The sequence below is a fragment of the Canis aureus genome, chromosome 11, assembly GCF_053574225.1.
Source record: "Canis aureus isolate CA01 chromosome 11, VMU_Caureus_v.1.0, whole genome shotgun sequence".
Classification (NCBI taxonomy): domain Eukaryota; kingdom Metazoa; phylum Chordata; class Mammalia; order Carnivora; family Canidae; genus Canis; species Canis aureus.
This window is the reverse complement of record NC_135621.1, coordinates 29,627,350-29,643,349: the sequence shown is the minus strand read 5'-3', so window position 1 is coordinate 29,643,349 and position 16,000 is coordinate 29,627,350. Positions and strand designations below refer to the sequence as shown.

The 16,000-nt window shown below is 56.4% G+C and overlaps 1 protein-coding gene across 3 annotated transcripts in view; it reads left to right on the top strand.

Annotated features, from left to right (window-relative positions):
- The window catches only part of TRIOBP (TRIO and F-actin binding protein), a 54,310-nt gene extending 43,795 nt beyond the window's left edge, over positions 1-10,515 (top strand). For all 3 annotated transcript variants that reach the window (XM_077914593.1, XM_077914592.1, XM_077914596.1), the window contains 7 exons: positions 4,120-4,267; positions 5,992-6,094; positions 6,645-6,804; positions 6,882-6,995; positions 8,010-8,096; positions 8,874-9,037; positions 9,781-10,515. In XM_077914593.1, the coding sequence (XP_077770719.1) occupies positions 4,120-4,267; positions 5,992-6,094; positions 6,645-6,804; positions 6,882-6,995; positions 8,010-8,096; positions 8,874-9,035 (774 nt within the window). In that variant the 3' untranslated portion in view covers positions 9,036-9,037; positions 9,781-10,515. The remainder of the gene's footprint in view (positions 1-4,119; positions 4,268-5,991; positions 6,095-6,644; positions 6,805-6,881; positions 6,996-8,009; positions 8,097-8,873; positions 9,038-9,780) is intronic.
- Positions 10,516-16,000: the final 5,485 nt, after the last annotated feature.

Genomic DNA, 16,000 nt, shown 5'->3' with positions numbered 1-16,000 from the left:
TAATTAGGAAGTGATGAATTTTGAGTATTAACCTTTGTTTTCGCTGTAGTTAATTGTAAGTTTATATAATTTAACTTCTAAAATGGCTGCACTTAATAATCATGTCACAAAATTGCAAAAAAATATGACAGTTGGTTGCCTCTAGTCAGCACGTCATAGCCTGAAGTAGAAAAAAATGCTGGGATCCTAGGCTGTGGGCAGGGGCTGCCTTCTAGAAGTTCCAGGGCTGGAGGTGGCTGTGCGGGCCATGCCCAGGAAGACACTGGTTTTGGGGTGGGGGCACAGGGTGGGGCAGGAGGTGGCAAGCCTGTAGGTGGAGACCTCCAGCAAGCCAAGGAATTGGGATCTCATTCCACAGCCCGGAGGAGACTTGGGGTCTGACCCTGACATCAGGAAGGCTGACATCAGGAAGGCGGTGTTGGGGCAGAGGGGGGCTTGGGAGGGGCAGGGGTGGGGTCAAGAGCTCAGACAGTGGTTGGAGAGGGGAGGGCTGCAGGGGGGGCGGTGCAGAGAGGAGAGGTTAGGACTGGGCTACTGGGCCCGAGGAAGACGGGGGCAGCCACAAGGGCCCTGAGGCTGGCCGCTGTGCAAGGCCAGGGAACCCTCTGTGGCTGAGTGGTGGCTGGGCCATTCAGCTGAAGGGACACCAGGGCCAAGGGGACTCGGGACCTGGGTGGGAGGAGGGGGTCTAGCTTTGGGGTCACCAGACATGGGGAGGGGAGGGGAGCGGAGCGGGAACAGCGGGGAGGGAGCAGTGTTGTGTCAAAGGCTCCCTTGAGGCCAGAGGAAGGAGTGGGTGGGACATCTTCAGGCTGGGTGAGGCCCAGCACCAGGGCCAGAGGCAGCTGGGACACCCCTCAGAAACCCTCCTGTCCAGAAGCCTGTACAATGTTCTCTGAGCCCCTGGACGGCTCCGTTCACAGCCATCAGTATCCAGTATCTCAGCAGCCTCACTTACCTATTTTACTGTTAGAACCTGCATTAGATTCTCTTTGGGAAAAGATTTGTCACTAAAATGAAGTTTGAAAAGCACTGCTCTGATTGCTCAGCTTATGGGTGGGGAAACAGCCCCAGAGAGGAGGTGAGACCTCCCAGCTGGAGGCAGCCGTGTGTCTGCAGTCCAGGCTTCTTGGTCCCCGTGGGGCCACTGGGCTCACAAAGGGCTGTCAGCATTTCACCCTGTTAGGCTGAGGTGGGCAGGGGTGCAGACAGAATTGGGGAGGCCGGGGGTGAGAAGGGAATGATAAGGAAACAGATGGGGTGGAGGAGGGGCCCCAGGTGTGGAGGGCACCAGAAAGAGGAGCTGAGCCATCCGGGTCTCCCTTTGGCCCAGGAGGAGGTGGCTGGGGATTCAGTGGACGCTGGAGAGGTGACAGCTGGAGAGGGATTCCCCAACCTGGTGTCTGCATCCAGTGGGCACCTCTCTTTCAGCTTGTGGGCCTTGCCACATAGGACAGCAGCTGGGGGGCCTTGGGCTTTACCTGTTGGGACTTCCATTCCTCGTCTGGCCTCCCCGCAGGTTATTGGGAGTAACAGGCATTTCATTAGTTACTTGGATCCATGACTGAGGTGACTGCTGGACACCTTGGGCCCTCAGGAAAATCGGTCAGAGAGCAGCACTTGGCTTTCTAGGAGCCCCTCCTTTCTCATGGGCCGGGGTCCTGCCTCTGGACCCCCTATTTGCTGCAGGGTGTGCCTGCCTCATCTGGCCCTGTAAGGACAGCAGTCCCCACCCCATGTTACTCCTATCTCTATAAGTAGGCTTATCTTAGGGACCCTCATGGGTTGGCCTTATAGGTCTGTTTTATAGAAGAGGACACTAAGGCTCAGAATGGGGAAGGGGCTTGTTCACTCTGGTACAGGGAGGATCAGGACCTGATGTGTGGAACTCCAAAGCTATGTCCTGTTCTGACTGGAGGGACCAGAGGACATATGCAAAGGGACAGGCATTACCTGCCCCACTCAGAGCACCTGGACCTGAGAGCCCCGGCCCTTTCTCCAGACTGGTCCTTGTAGCCCCCTGGTGCGGCTGCTGGAGAGGTGGGGGTCCATCCCACACACACACACACACACACACCATGAGGTGCCCTATGGCATCAGGGGAATATCCATATCGATTTCTTCAAGGGCTCTTCCCCTTTCCTTTTTAGTGATCTTATATTTAATTACATAAAAAATACATTTTCAAAAATAATTCAACCAATCAAAAGGTTAGACATAAACACATGAGCTCTCCTTCCCCTGCCCCCCACTCCCAGGGGTCCCCTTGGTCACCATCGGAGCATATCTCTAGACTTTCCTGTTGCTATTGGAACAGATCACCACAACCTTAAATAACACAAATGTATCATCTCATGGATTTGGAGGGGAGCAGCCTAACCAGGGTCTCACTGGGTTCAGATTGTTTCCTCGGGCTCTGGGTGGGACCCGTTTCCTTGCCTTTTCCAGCAGCTTGTGGCCACCTGCATCCCTGAGCTGGCCCCATCCTTCATCTTCCAAGCCCGTGGTGGAGAGCCTGACCGCTTCACTCCCGGGCACTGACCTTCTGTGGTCACTTCTCCCTCTCTGCCCTCCTGCCTCCTCTTCCACATCTGAGGACCCCGTGACCACTGGGCCCAGGGGATAATCCAGGATAGTCTCTGTTTTAGGGTCAGCTGATGAGCGGTCTCAATTCCCCACTGCCGTGTAAGGTGACATTCAGAGGTTCTAGGGAGTAGGACGGGGCATCTCTGGGCACCACTACTCTGCCTCCCACAGTGTCCTCCCATACCCTTTTCTGTGTTCGACGTGCATGTACTCAGATGCGTGGCTCTGTGTTTTGTTTCCGTGAGTGGGATCGCACAGTACATGTCAGAGACCAGCTTGGGTGACCTCACTTTCAGGACACTTTTCCACGGCAGTTCACGTGGGCAGCTCTGTCCTTTACCAGCCGCCAGTGGTGGGGGGAGGGGGGCAGGTAACCTTTGTAAGGCTTGATCCCATCATTTATTTAAGGGCTCTTCTGTTCAGTGTTGTTCCTGTTTCCCTCTGTTACCAGCCTTACCGTAGGGCATACCCTTGTCCAAGAGTGTTTGTGACTTTCTGTGGGGTCATTCCTTCGTACACATGTGACTTTCTGCTAGGTCATGGGGCGGGGGGGGGTTACTAACAATGTGATGATGCCACCCAGGTGCCCTCCACGCACCTGTCCCAGCTGACCCTCCCAAACAAGTGCGTATTGTCAATATTTTAATAAGACTTGCCAGTCTAGTCTACAGGCTTGTGAGGTCATCAATTTTAGCTCACTTACTTAGCACCTGCCACATGTCAGGCCCTGGTCTGGGCCCCCAGGGACTCTGAGCTGGATCAAGTCTTCCCTGTCTTTTTTTTTTTTTTTTTTTTTTAAGATTTTATTTATTTATTCATGAGAGACACGGGGAGAGAGAGGGAGAGAGAGAGAGAGAGAGAGAGAGAGAGAGAGAGGGGCAGAGACACAGGCAGAGGGAGAAGCAGGCTCCATGGAGGGAGCCTGATGCAAGACTCGATCCTGGGTCTCCAGGATCATGCCCTGGGCTGAAGGCGGCGCTAAACTGCTGAGCCACCCGGGCTGCCCAAGTCTTCCCTGTCTTTGGAGAACTTACAGTCTGGCAGAGGCAGAGCCTTCGGATGCAGGTGAGAGGCTGTCCAGAAACAGAGCAGGGAAGACATTAAGCTGGACTGCAGGCCAAGTCCATTACCCTGGAAGAGAAAGTTGCAGAAGAACGTTCCAGGCAGAGGGGCTTAGCCTTAGCTCAAGCTCAGAGCTGTGAACATGCCATGAGTCATTCTTTATAACTAGAGTTCCTTGGTGGGGAAGGGCCTGGCGTGAGGCCACAAGGGTCAGACACAGGAGCAGGGACCTGACCCCGTGGGAGAGGAGCCTCTGAAGGGTTGGAAGCAGGAGAGTGACATGGTGAGGTTTGTGGATTGGGGGGGCAGGGGCAGGTGTGGCCCGTGGAGCCAGACTCCAGGAAGGAGAGGTGGAGACAGCCGGACTGGGGCAGGCCTGCCCCTGAGGCTCACCGTCTGGGGCTGGGCACAGGCCACCTTCCCTGGGCAAGTGGGGGCAGCACCGGGACCTAGCTGGCCTCCCGCCCACAGGAGGCATGTGAGCGCAGCCTGGCCGAGATGGAGTCGTCGCACCAGCAGGTGATGGAGGAGCTGCAGCGGCACCATGAGCGTGAGCTGCAGCGGCTGCAGCAGGAGAAGGAGTGGCTCCTGGCCGAGGAGACGGCCGCCACGGCCTCAGGTGAGGACCCCGGGCCCCATGGGCCCCCCACTGCACCTCCTCGATGAAATTGGGGAGGATTTTATTTTATTTTATTTTATTTTATTTTATTTTATTTTATTTTATTTTTATTTTTTAGATTTTATTTATTTATTCATAGACACAGAGAGAGAGGCAGAGACACAGGCAGAGGGAGAAGCAGGCTCCATGCAGGGAGCCCGATGTGGAACTCGATCCCAGGTCTCTAGGATCACACCCTAGGCTGCAGGCGGCACCAAACCGCTGCGCCACTGGAGCTGCCCGGGGAGGATTTTAAATAAGAGGTGGGGGTCTCAGTCCAAACTTGGGAACAGGGGCTGGGAGGGGGTGGAACCCCCAGACCTGGCCTCTGCTCTTACTTGAGAAGGGGAAACTGAGACAATAAAAGCATCTCCCCTCCTCCCGCCATGTCCTCTCCTGGGTTGTGACTCCTGTCTCTCAGGGGCCCGCAGACCCTGGGGATCCACCCCAAGCCACATGTACACCCTAAGCTCCAACTCCATGCTCAGGTGCACACTGTTTGCTGGGATAGAGACTACGCAGCCACAGACCCTTCCTGTACTGCCGGCTTCCCGGGGGAGAGGCCAGACCCTGGGGAGGGCAGGAGCAAAGCTGTAAGCTATTGCCAAGCCCTGCTTCCCATGCAAGCACCCTTAGCTCTTTGCAATGCCTGACAGACCCCATTTCACAGATGAGGAAACTGGGGCCCAGAGAGGTTAGCGACTTGTCCCAGATGGCACAGCTTGGATATGGTGGAGTGGGGGTTGCTCAGAGCACCCCGACTGCACAGCCAGGCCCTGCCCCTACCCTCTGCTCTCACAAGCCAGAAACAGGAACACCCAAGATTTTAGATAACTCCCTCCTTCCCTGTGTTCCTTGCGCACCTCCCGAGTGGGCCTGGCACATCCTAGGCATCTAAGATTAGTGCTATAAGGTTTCACAGTGAAATTTCTCAGAGTTATGCTTACATGCACTAGGAATGGCTGCAGAGAGCCTGGCATCTGTTCAGGTCAGGGACTGCCACCGAAAGAGTGATGAAAAGCTTCCAGTGTTCAGAACCTTTGGATTTTAGAATTATGGATAAGATTATGGGCAAGGGCCTGTTTAATCCTCCCAGCAGCTCTGTGTGAGTATGGAAACACTTGGTCCTTGGTTGCTCACAGTCTGAAAAGCCAGTGGGAGCACTCCGGGCCTGGCATTGCTCTACATGCTCTACACACATCTTCCAATAACCCACAAGAAAAGGTGTTCTTGTTATTCCTGTTTTCCAACAAGGGACCCAAGGCCCAGAGGGTTAAGTCCTCTGCATACAGTTGTACAGATTTGTACCAACTGCAATCCCTGCACTGGGCAAGATCAGTGGGGTGGGCAAGGGAGCTTGGCCTTGTGAAAGAACCTTCCAGGCTCTGCAGGGATAGTGGGCTCTGTGGGGTCTTACCCAGACATCACTAACAAGAGGAACCAGTGGTCAGACACTGAGGTGTCTCCCCAGCACTGTCCCATCCCATCAGAGAGGGATTGTTATCCTCCCTTAATAGGCTCAGAGAGGTCGAGCAACTTAACCTAAAGCCACTCAGCTCCTGATACAGCCTGGCCCAGTACTCTTCACTTCTGTCTGTGTGATACATGTGGGGCCTTGGAGGAGGTGGAGCTTACTGCTGCTGACCCCTCCCCAAACTCCACCCACCTCTCTGCCCTGCTTCTAGCCATTGAAGCCATGAAGAAGGCCTACCAGGAAGAGTTGAGCCGGGAACTGAGCAAGACACGGAGTCTCCAGCAGGGCCCAGATGGCCTTCGCAAGCAGCACCAGTAAGATGGCACCTGGACCCTGGGGTCTCTGGGCTGGGCCTTGTTCTGAGCTATGGGGCTGCCCACCCTGGTATTGGTGAGGCAGGAACCTGTGCTGAGGATCCTTGGCAGAGGACACATTACTTTGCCCCCAGCTGAGACTCCCAATCCAGTCACCTGGCACAGGGGACAGAATCAGTAGGGCCTCAGCCAGAGCCCCCTGGCAGTCCACATAGATTGTACTTAGGCCTTTCCTTGTGGGGCTGGTCCCAGCCTCCACCTCCTCTTCTGGTTCGTGTCCCCTAGAGCTGGGCTGCAGTACCACCCTCGGGCAGTAGCTGTCCCTCCCCACCACACAGAGGACAGTTCTGGAATGTTAGGGCTGTAGGCTCTTTGAGGCCCAACCCATCCCCTCATAGAGGAGGCCCCTGCAACCCAAAGAAGCTGTCACCAGTTCACAGCCCCACCTTGGGCTGAAGGCAAAATCAGAGCCGTACCTGGGGTCTTGAGCTGCTGAGTCTTTTCTTGACCCAAGTCCCACCCCGTCCTTGTCCTCCTCTGCCCTGGACAGGTCAGACGTGGCGGCACTGAAGCGGGAGCTGCAGGTGCTGTCGGAGCAGTACTCGCAGAAGTGCCTAGAGATCGGGGCCCTGATGCGGCAGGCTGAGGAGCGTGAGCACACGCTACGGCGCTGCCAGCAAGAAGGCCAGGAGCTGCTGCGCCACAACCAGGTGAGCCTGGCCCGGGGTCGGGGGCACCGGGGCACAGCAGTCCATCAACCCTGCGCTGACCATCCTGTGCCTCCCAGGAGCTGCACACCTGCCTCTCAGAGGAGATCGACCGGCTGCGTGGCTTCATTGCCTCACAGGGCACAGGTGACAGCTGTGGACGCAGCAGCGAGCGGAGCTCCTGTGAGCTGGAGGTAAGTGCCCACCACTTGTGCCAGGCAGCCTGGTTCTCAGCACACCGACAGGCCAGGTGTGCCCTGCAGCAGAGAATGGCATGGCTCTGCTGGGCTGGCCCCCAGGGAGGAGAAGCCAGCACAGCTGGGACGAACACCTGTGACAAAGCCCTGTAGCCAGAATCCAGCCCTCGCATCTGGGTCCCACCTAGCTGCTGGGTGACCACAGTTGGTCACCCCACTATTCTGAGCCCTAGTAGCTCATCTGTAAGATGAGGCTAGCACCCCCTTACTGAGAGACATTAGAGTGAGAAAATGTGTGATCCAGGATCCCCTTGTACTGTATTTTATTTTATTTTATTTTGTTTTACAAAAACATATATATATATGGCTGTACGCTGTGTCTCGAACTTCCATAAGTCCTTCATCTCTGTTAACTCATTGAATCTTCATGACAGTCCTACAAGGTAGATATAGTTACTATACCTGTTTATGGATGGGACACTGAGACGTAGGGTACCTTGCCCAGGTACCTTGCCCAAGGTCTCACAGCTAGTCAGCGCAGGACTTGGGATGTGAACCTGGCTGTCTGCCTCCAGATCACAGCTTTTAAGCCTCCCCAGTCCTGGCCGAACCCATCCCCTACTTGGTCAAGTTAGAATAGCAACCCCTACCCCTCAGGGTTTGAGGAAGGGTTAATGAGATATTTCACAGGGGGGCCCGCCCTCCATGGTTCACTGGAGGGCTACACTATGGTCATCTTCTTTGCCCTCAAGTTGAGGGCTGGGTGCTGGTTCGGGACAACAGGAGAGGTGACCATGAGATAGCCACTCACTGGTATGAAGAGGTGAGAGAGCAAGGAGAAATCAGAGAGGGCTTCCTGGAGGAGCCTGGCCCTGGGGTGTGGTGGTCTTGGGGCAGGTTGGGAATTACATTCTAGGGGTCTGAAGCAGAGAGAAGCCAGGCCACATGGTGCTGTGGGCCAGGGTCGCCCTGGCCTGTGGCCCTGGGTCAGCCTGGCACCGGTGACCCTAGGTGTTGCTGCGAGTGAAGGAGAATGAGCTCCAGTACCTGAAGAAGGAGGTGCAGTGTCTCCGGGATGAGCTGCAGATGCTGCAGAAGGTAGGGTCTGACTCGACGCTGCTGGGGAGGGAACCTCTGGGCCCACCTGACTGCCCCGCCCCATGAGCACCTGCTCCATGCCAGCCACTCTCCTTGCCTTGTTCCTGACTCTCCTCATGCACCTCCCACGTACATGTCCTTGTCCCTATTTACAGACAAAGACATGGGGGCCAAGAGAGGGAGAGTGACTTGCCCATGGCCACACTTGCATTTGTGCTGTCAGCAAATACTCACTGAGCACCCACTAGGTGTCAGGCACTGTGCTAGGTGCTGAGGGCCAGCTGTGGACAGAAGAGACTCGCAGCCCTGTGCAGCGGAGCACCCGTTCCAGTGAGGAATGAGCAGTGTGGCGGGCAGTGGGGAGGGCCACGATTTGGGCCTAGTGTTGTGAGTCTGAGGCCTGCCTGGTGCCATGTCCCCATGTCTCTGATACCCCTGTGTGTTGGTGGCTCCGTGAGGATATGAGTCAGACTCGTGGGAAGGGGCCCAAGCCCTGGGCCAGGCTGACCTGGTTCGCACCCTGGCCACTTGCTGCCAAGAGGTCTTAGACAAAAGCTTCGCTTCCCTGAGCCTCAACTCCCATCTCAAGGGATGAAAATGATGCTGGAAGCCATCACTGGGTCCTTCTAGGAGGGTGTGCCCAGGCCTGGGGGCTGCCAAGGGGACGGGCCTGGGTGCTTCGTGTGGCCAGCAGGGAGCTTGGCAGGCATGTGCCAGGTGAGCAGGGCCAGCGAGGGAGGGCTTCACGCCCTCATGGCCCCTTCTGCGCCCTCCCAGGACAAGCGCTTCACTTCAGGGAAGTACCAGGATGTGTATGTGGAGCTGAACCACATCAAGACACGGTCAGAGCGGGAGATCGAGCAGCTGAAGGAACACCTACGCCTTGCCATGGCTGCCCTGCAGGAGAAGGAATCGATGCGCAACAGCCTGGCCGAATAGAGGTGAGTGCCAAGGGGTGGGCAGGGCCGAGCGGGGCGGGGGCCTGGTGGGACACTGGGCCTACAGGGGTGGTGAGCTCAGGGCTCATCCACGCCCGACTCACTGTGCCACTGACCCAGGACGCTTCCTTCTCGTGGCCCCTGCAACATGGGGCTGTGGGGGTGTCGGTGGGTCAGTCAGACTCAGTCAGAGGCTGTTTGTAAACCTGAGTGTGTTTCTTCAGAGTTGGGGCAGTGCAGGTCAGGGCCCGATGGTTACCGCGTCCCCCCACAGGACCGCAGGCACCTGTTAGCGCTGCGCCCCCTGCCCCCCACCACAGCCTCATGAACCCACCCGCCTTGTCAGGACTGAACAGTGCCCCTGGTGGGTCTGCCTCGGCTGGGCCAGCAAATCCAGGGAGCCTGGGTCCCGCTCCAGAGCTGGCAGCGTGGCGCCCATCACTGACCCTCAACAGCATCCCTTCCACTGAGCCGCGCACCTCTGACATCCCGGGTGGAGCTCGGCGCCCTGCCGTAGTCTCGGGCCATCGGGGACTCACCAGGCGTCAGCACTCCTAGGGGGCATCTCCTAAGGCCGCACCAGCCTGGAGCTCCTGCTTTCTGACCCATCCTTGTGGACTTCCCGAGGCACTTGGGAGGGGCCAGGCGATTTGGGGAGAAGCCCAGAGGAGCAGCAGGTCTGGCCCAGCCTTTGGGGACCACCTTGCCTGGCCTCCACCTGCAGCTCCCCGACTTTTGCCTTCCAGGTCCTGGTGGCCCGGCCCTGGCGGCAGACCCCCCACTCTGGCCTGAGGGGACCAGTCCGTTGCCCTCCTTCCTGCTGGATGGAAGTCAGAAGCCAGCCAAGCTTTCTCCCCACCCTCTGTGGGCCGCACATGCACTCATACCCACCACACACACACACACACACACACACCACACACACGCATGCACATGTACACACACATACACACTCTGCGTATCTGAGCGCGCCCCTCGCACTGGGTCTTACCTTGCACCTTCTTCAGGATTTTATATGTGAAGAGATTTTTATATAGATTTTTTCCTTTTTTTTCCCCCCAGAACACTTTATACTTTGAAAAAAGCAATTCCTGGTGGCCTTGTGCCTCCATCACTGGCTCCCCCTCTGTCTCTAGCCACCTGCTCGGGCTTCTGGGCCCGTGGCCCTACCCGAGGAGTCTAGCAGAGGCCCAGCAGTGGCCATGGCAGGGTGGACTCTGGTGGGAGAGGCAGGGAGCCAGCCACCCTTTTTCCTACCCTACCTCCCACTAACTACTTCCTGCCCTGAGGGGACCCACACCTTGGGACTCTGGACAGAGGGACAGATGGGCAGAGGGAGCCAGAAGCTGTCCCTAAGGCCTTGCCTCCTCCTCCTCTTCCTCCTCGAGGGGGTGCTAGGCATGGAACGCTGGAGCCGCCCCATGAAGGCATTTCTCTCCTGCCCCATGAGCCTTCTTAACTTAATAAAATGTTCCCACAGCTCTGGTGTCCAGGATGGCTGGGGCAGGGTGGGTCATGAAGGCTGGGACCTCACCACCCACACCCCCGGCTCTCCACCCTTCCTGAAGGGAGGCGAGAGAGTTCTGAGGGCAGAGTCGAGAATCCAGTTCATGCATCAGGCCACAGCTTTGCAGCACCTCGTGGGGTTTGCAGACCAGCAGCTGCAGCTGTATCACCAGGGAGCTGGTTAGAAATACCAAGTCCAGGGGATCCCTGGGTGGCTCAGCAGTTTAGCACCTGCCTTTGGCCCAGGGCGCCATCCTGGAGTCCCGGGATCGAGTCCCATGTCAGGCTCCTGGCATGGAGCCTGCTTCTCCCTCCTCCTGTGTCTCTGCCTCTCTCTCTCTCTCTCTCTCTCTCTCTCTCTATCATAAAATAAATAAATAAAACCTAAAAAAAAAGAAAAAGAAATACCAAATCCAGGTCCCACCCTGACCCACTAAGTCAGAATCTACACTGTGACTCAGACCCCCAGTGACTTCTCCAAGTCCAAGAAGGCCTAGCCCTCAGAAAGAGTGGGTACTGAGGCTCTGCCCCTGCTGACCGGCCAAGCCACGCCCCACCTCTAAGCCTTATTTTGCTTCTCTGTCAAATGGGTGCCTTTCAGCCCCAATCCTATACTGAGGCTGTGCCCGGAGGTCACATCCAGCCTGGGCAAGGTTGGTGGGGTGGTGGATGTGGCCACACATCCATGCTGGAGGCCTCAGCCTTAGTCCCCATGTGAGCCAGTGCAAGCCCAGCCCCAGCTGTCAAATCGGCAGGGCTATGGCCAAGATGGGGTAACAAGTGAGCCGGCCTTGTGCTCCTCTCCCCTCAGCTTTGCTAATCAATCTGGGCTGGGTACTGGGTGAGGTGATCAAGGACTGGCCCTGCCCCAACTGAGGCCACAAAAACAAGTTGGGTCCCAGACACTGGGGTCCCAGAGAAGACCCCCCTACTCAACCTGCAGGTAGAAGAGGGTTTTTGGAGGTGATTTTGTTTTTTTTTTTTGTTTTTTTTTAATTTATTTATTAATTTTTATTTATTTATGATAGTCACACACAGAGAGAGAAAGAGGCAGAGACACAGGCAGAGGGAGAAGCAGGCTCCATGCACCGGGAGCCCGACGTGGGATTCGATCCTGGGTCTCCAGGATCGCACCCTGGACCAAAGGCAGGCGCCAAACTGCTGCGCCACCCAGGGATCCCTTGGAGGTGATTTTGAAATAGATCTTTCTACATGGAAGAATCAGGAAGGGCCTTTCAAGTGAGGGAACAGCATGAGCAAATGCCCTATAAACATCCCTGATGTGTTCAGAGAAAGACTCAAGGGGAGCAACCGTGTCAGCTGTGGGGAGAATATACCCGTTCCCTGGCTAGTGATGGGTTTAGGGATGCGCCCAGGAGGCAGTTTCAGTCGGTGAGATGCCGAGGGGTCTTGAAGTGGGGTGGAGAGCTGGAGGGGGCCATCTGGGAGGTGTTTGCTCTTAAAAAAGAGGTACAAAAGAGGGAGTCCTCTCCTGGGCTTCCGACGGTGTCAGGTAAAGTTCCCATGTTGCCATCATTTTGCCTTGTCAATATACTAGAATGGCCAAGTAGAGGGGCGCCTGGGGGGCTCAGTCAGTTGAGCGTCCAACTCTTGATCTCTCCTCAGGTCATGATCTCAGGTTCGTGAGATGGAGCCCCCAGCCAGGCTCCATGCTCAGCGGGGAGTCTGCTTAGGAGTCTCTCCCTCTCCCACACTCTCCCTTTCTCTAGTAAATAAATAAATCTTTAAAAAAAAAAAAAAAAAAGGCCAAGTAGAAAGAGGAAGAACCAGAACCCTGAAACTTCAAATCTCCCAGGCTTGGCGCCACCCTGTTTGAGGACTTCTAGTCTCAGATCAGGAGCATCCCTGAGCCACTCTGAAGTGATGTCTGCCACTGGCCCCCGGCACCCAGTTGACCTCAGAGCCCTGCCCACCTGCACCTGCTCTGTTACCTCCCACCAGCCCTCCTGACGTGCTCGATTCCATCTTCTGCCTCCAGAACTAACTCAGCCCAACTTGGAGGGGGCGCCCATCTAGCTCCTGGGCAGCGATGGGTCCCACCCACCCCCTCCTCAACTGCTGGGACAAGCGAAAAAATCAGGCCAATGTGGGCAAAGGTGCTCCACCGCACACCTTTAAAGACAGTGACCTAGCACTCCCCTCTACTGGGACGACTCCAATAAAGGGACCGACGATACCAAATGTCCCCTAGGATATGGAGAAGCGGGGTGGGGAGTGGTCTTCATACAACCACTGTGGGAGGCTGGCAGTCTCTCCGTGGAGTGACGCGGGCATCCTCCCTGTGACCTAGCATTTCTGCTCCTTCCTATACACCCCAGAGAAATGAGTGCTGAAGTCTACAAAATGACTAGCACAGTGATGTTCCGATGTAGCCGGGATATGGAAACCATGCGAGCGTCCCAACGAATGAGTTGGTGGTAGATTCAGACGTCAGAATCCTACATGGTAAGAGGACAGGATGCCTGTGCCACACATAGAAACATGGGGGAATCTTCCAGATAATGTGCAAAAGAAGCCAGGCACAAAAGCACAGGCTGTACGATTCCATTGATGCGACATTCGCTATGGTGAAGGTCATCGGAACTGGAGGACCTCTGGGCTGGGGTGGGAGATGGACATGGGCCAGCAGGGAGCAGCAAGGGGAGTTTCTGGCGTGCCGGCAATGTTGTAGATCTGATCTGGGTAGTGGTCACAGGGGTGTATACACATGTAAAATGGCCCATACTATATACTTTACGATTTGTGCATTTGTGTATGAATCATGTCTCAATGGAAAACAAAGCAAAAAAAAAAAAAAAAAAAAACAAACCCTAGGGTTCCAGTGGGTGCCCAGGTGAGCTGCCCTGGGGAAAGCCCAGTGGCCTGTCACACAGGGAATTTGGCCCAAACCATGTGATGGGGCTGTGAGGTCTGGTCCCAGGCAGTGGAGAGAGCATGGGTTGAGCTACCAGACAAACCTGCCTGCATTCCAAGCCCAACCGCTGCCTCCAGCTGGCTACATAACCCTCACTGAGTCACATCCCTCTCTGGGCTCTATTTCCCCATCTGTGAAATGGGGACGATGTCTACCCCAGAGGGCTCTAAATTACCAACTGCTTCAACAACCATGTGGTATAACCAATTACTACAGACTTCATGGCCTAGAACAAGTTTTTTAAATTATCACTCATGTCCTGTGGATGGACTGGGCTCAACTGGGCAGTTCTCATGGTGTCTTTTTTGCAGTCACTGTCAAGTGGTGACTGGGTGGGAGTCATCTGAAGGCTCGGTTGGGTTGACATCCAAGATGGCTTCTTTAAAAAAAAAAAAAGATTTTATTTATTTATTCATGATAGATATATATAGAGAGAGGCAGAGACACAGACAGAGGGAGAAGCAGGCTCCATGCAGGGAGCCCGACGCGGGACTCGATCCGGGGTCTCCAGGATCACACCCCGGGCTGCAGGCAGCACCAAACTGCTGCACCACCAGGGCTGCCCCAAGATGGCTTCTTTACACATATGTCTGCTGCCTCAGCTGGGGTGGCTGTGACATCGGGGGTGGGCGGCACTGGACAGCTCTCTCCCTTTCTCCACGTGGCCGCTTCATGTGGCTAGCTTGGGCTTCCTCGCAGCATGGCGGCCTCAGGGAGTCTGTAGTCCGACTTCTTCCGTGGTGATTGACTTCCCTGAGGGAGAGTTCCAAGAGACCCAGGTGCAATCTTCACACTTCTTATGACTGAGGCTTGGAAGTGCTGTGGAATCACTTCTATCACATTAGTCAGAAACAAGTCGCAGGGTCAGTCCTGATTCAAGGGAAGGGGACGCCACTGGGGCCTGAATGCTCGAAGTGGTTCCTTGGGCGCCATCTTTCTTCCCCACTCCTGCTTCTCCCGTCTCTCTCCAGCTCCTGCTTCTCGGCCTCCATTGTGCAGTTCTGTTCTTCCCACCAGCCCTGTAATTTTGGAGCTTCCTGGGGTCTGTCCCCAGCTCTCCTGCCCAGCCTTCTATGTATTCTGTGACAACCTTGATTGCTCATGTTTGGCTTTTGTGTGTCTCCAGCCCAGACCTTGCTCAGGAACCCCAGACCTGAGCGGCCTCAGTCTCAAGGCCACTGTCAAGGCTTGGTCTTCCCTCCAACCTGCTGCTCTTCAGTTAGTTGCAAGGAGCCACAGTCAGCACAGAGCCTGCAGCAGACCTGGCCTGAGAAGTCAGGGGAGGCTTCTTGGAGGAGGGGGTGCTGGAGCTGAGCAGGAACTAGCCAGGCTAGGAGGGCAGAGAGCGTGTTCCAGGTCAGGTGAATGTCATGTTCTAGGTACTTAGGGAAGCAGCAGCTGTTATTACTGGTTATTTGTCAGGAGTCAGCTGGGTGCCCCTGCCCCTCCCCTTGCCCCTGCCCTGCCCCCCCCACCCCGCCCCTCCCCCGCCCTCCACAGGAGGTCTGGTTACACTTGGTCCAAACCCCAATTCCAAGGCCCATCAGGATCCAGGCCTCTTCCTTCCCTTCTGGCCGGTTCCCACCTGTTGCTTTTCAGGATTTCCTGAGACTTCCTTTCTCTCAGGCAGGATGTGTTGCCAGGTTCAAGGCCAGACCCTTGGGGCAGAATCCGCCTCCAGCAGGGTCCGCTTAAGGAGCTCACGGCAGCTCCCTGCGCATCTCACCTGCCGGCAGGTGCAGCACCGGTCGGGAGGACGACAGCTCCTCCCGCTGAGCCCCCCCCTTGTCTGCCTCCTCCCTGTCCCCGTCCCCAGCCTGGCTTCTTCCCCTCCCATCCAATCCACACACCCCCAGCATGGGCTTTCTAGAACAGAGCTGGCCATTGTTTCTCTTCACGAAGGTCTGCCCGATCCCCCAGATGTTGGCACATGAGCCCCCCAGCCGTCCCGCAGCTTTCTCTGCCCCTCTGGGCTCCCTGGGCTCGGGCCGTCCCCACGAGGCCGCCTACATCTCCCCGGGGTGCCCAGCCACACTCGCTGTCCTCACGGCTCTCCTCCACACACACCTGCCCCCTGCCCGCACCTCCCCTGGGAGAGTCAGAACTCAGATCAGTCATCATCTGCCACCCCCGGGAAGCCCTCCCAGATGCCCCCGATGGGGCTGGACGACGGCTCTGGCTCCCACAGCTCCTCCGCTCGCCGTGTTCTTTCCGTTCGGCTCTCTCAGACTGTGAGACCCCTGAGGCCAGGGCCCAGCGCAGAGCACGTGGAGTCTCAGCTGGATGTGTGTGTGTGTGTTGACTGACTGGCTGACCGACTGACCAGAAGCAGGTGACCACGCAGGCAGCCAGGCGCCCTCTAGCCAGGGCGCAGCCACAGCCTCAGCCCCCTCTCCAGCACCCCAAGTTGCCATGGGCTGGGTCTCCTCATAAACCATCTGGGAAGCCTGGCAGCCAGCCTAGGGGCCTGGGAGCTGATGGTAGCTTCTGGTACCTCAAAGGCCAGGGTGGAAGCCCGAGTCATC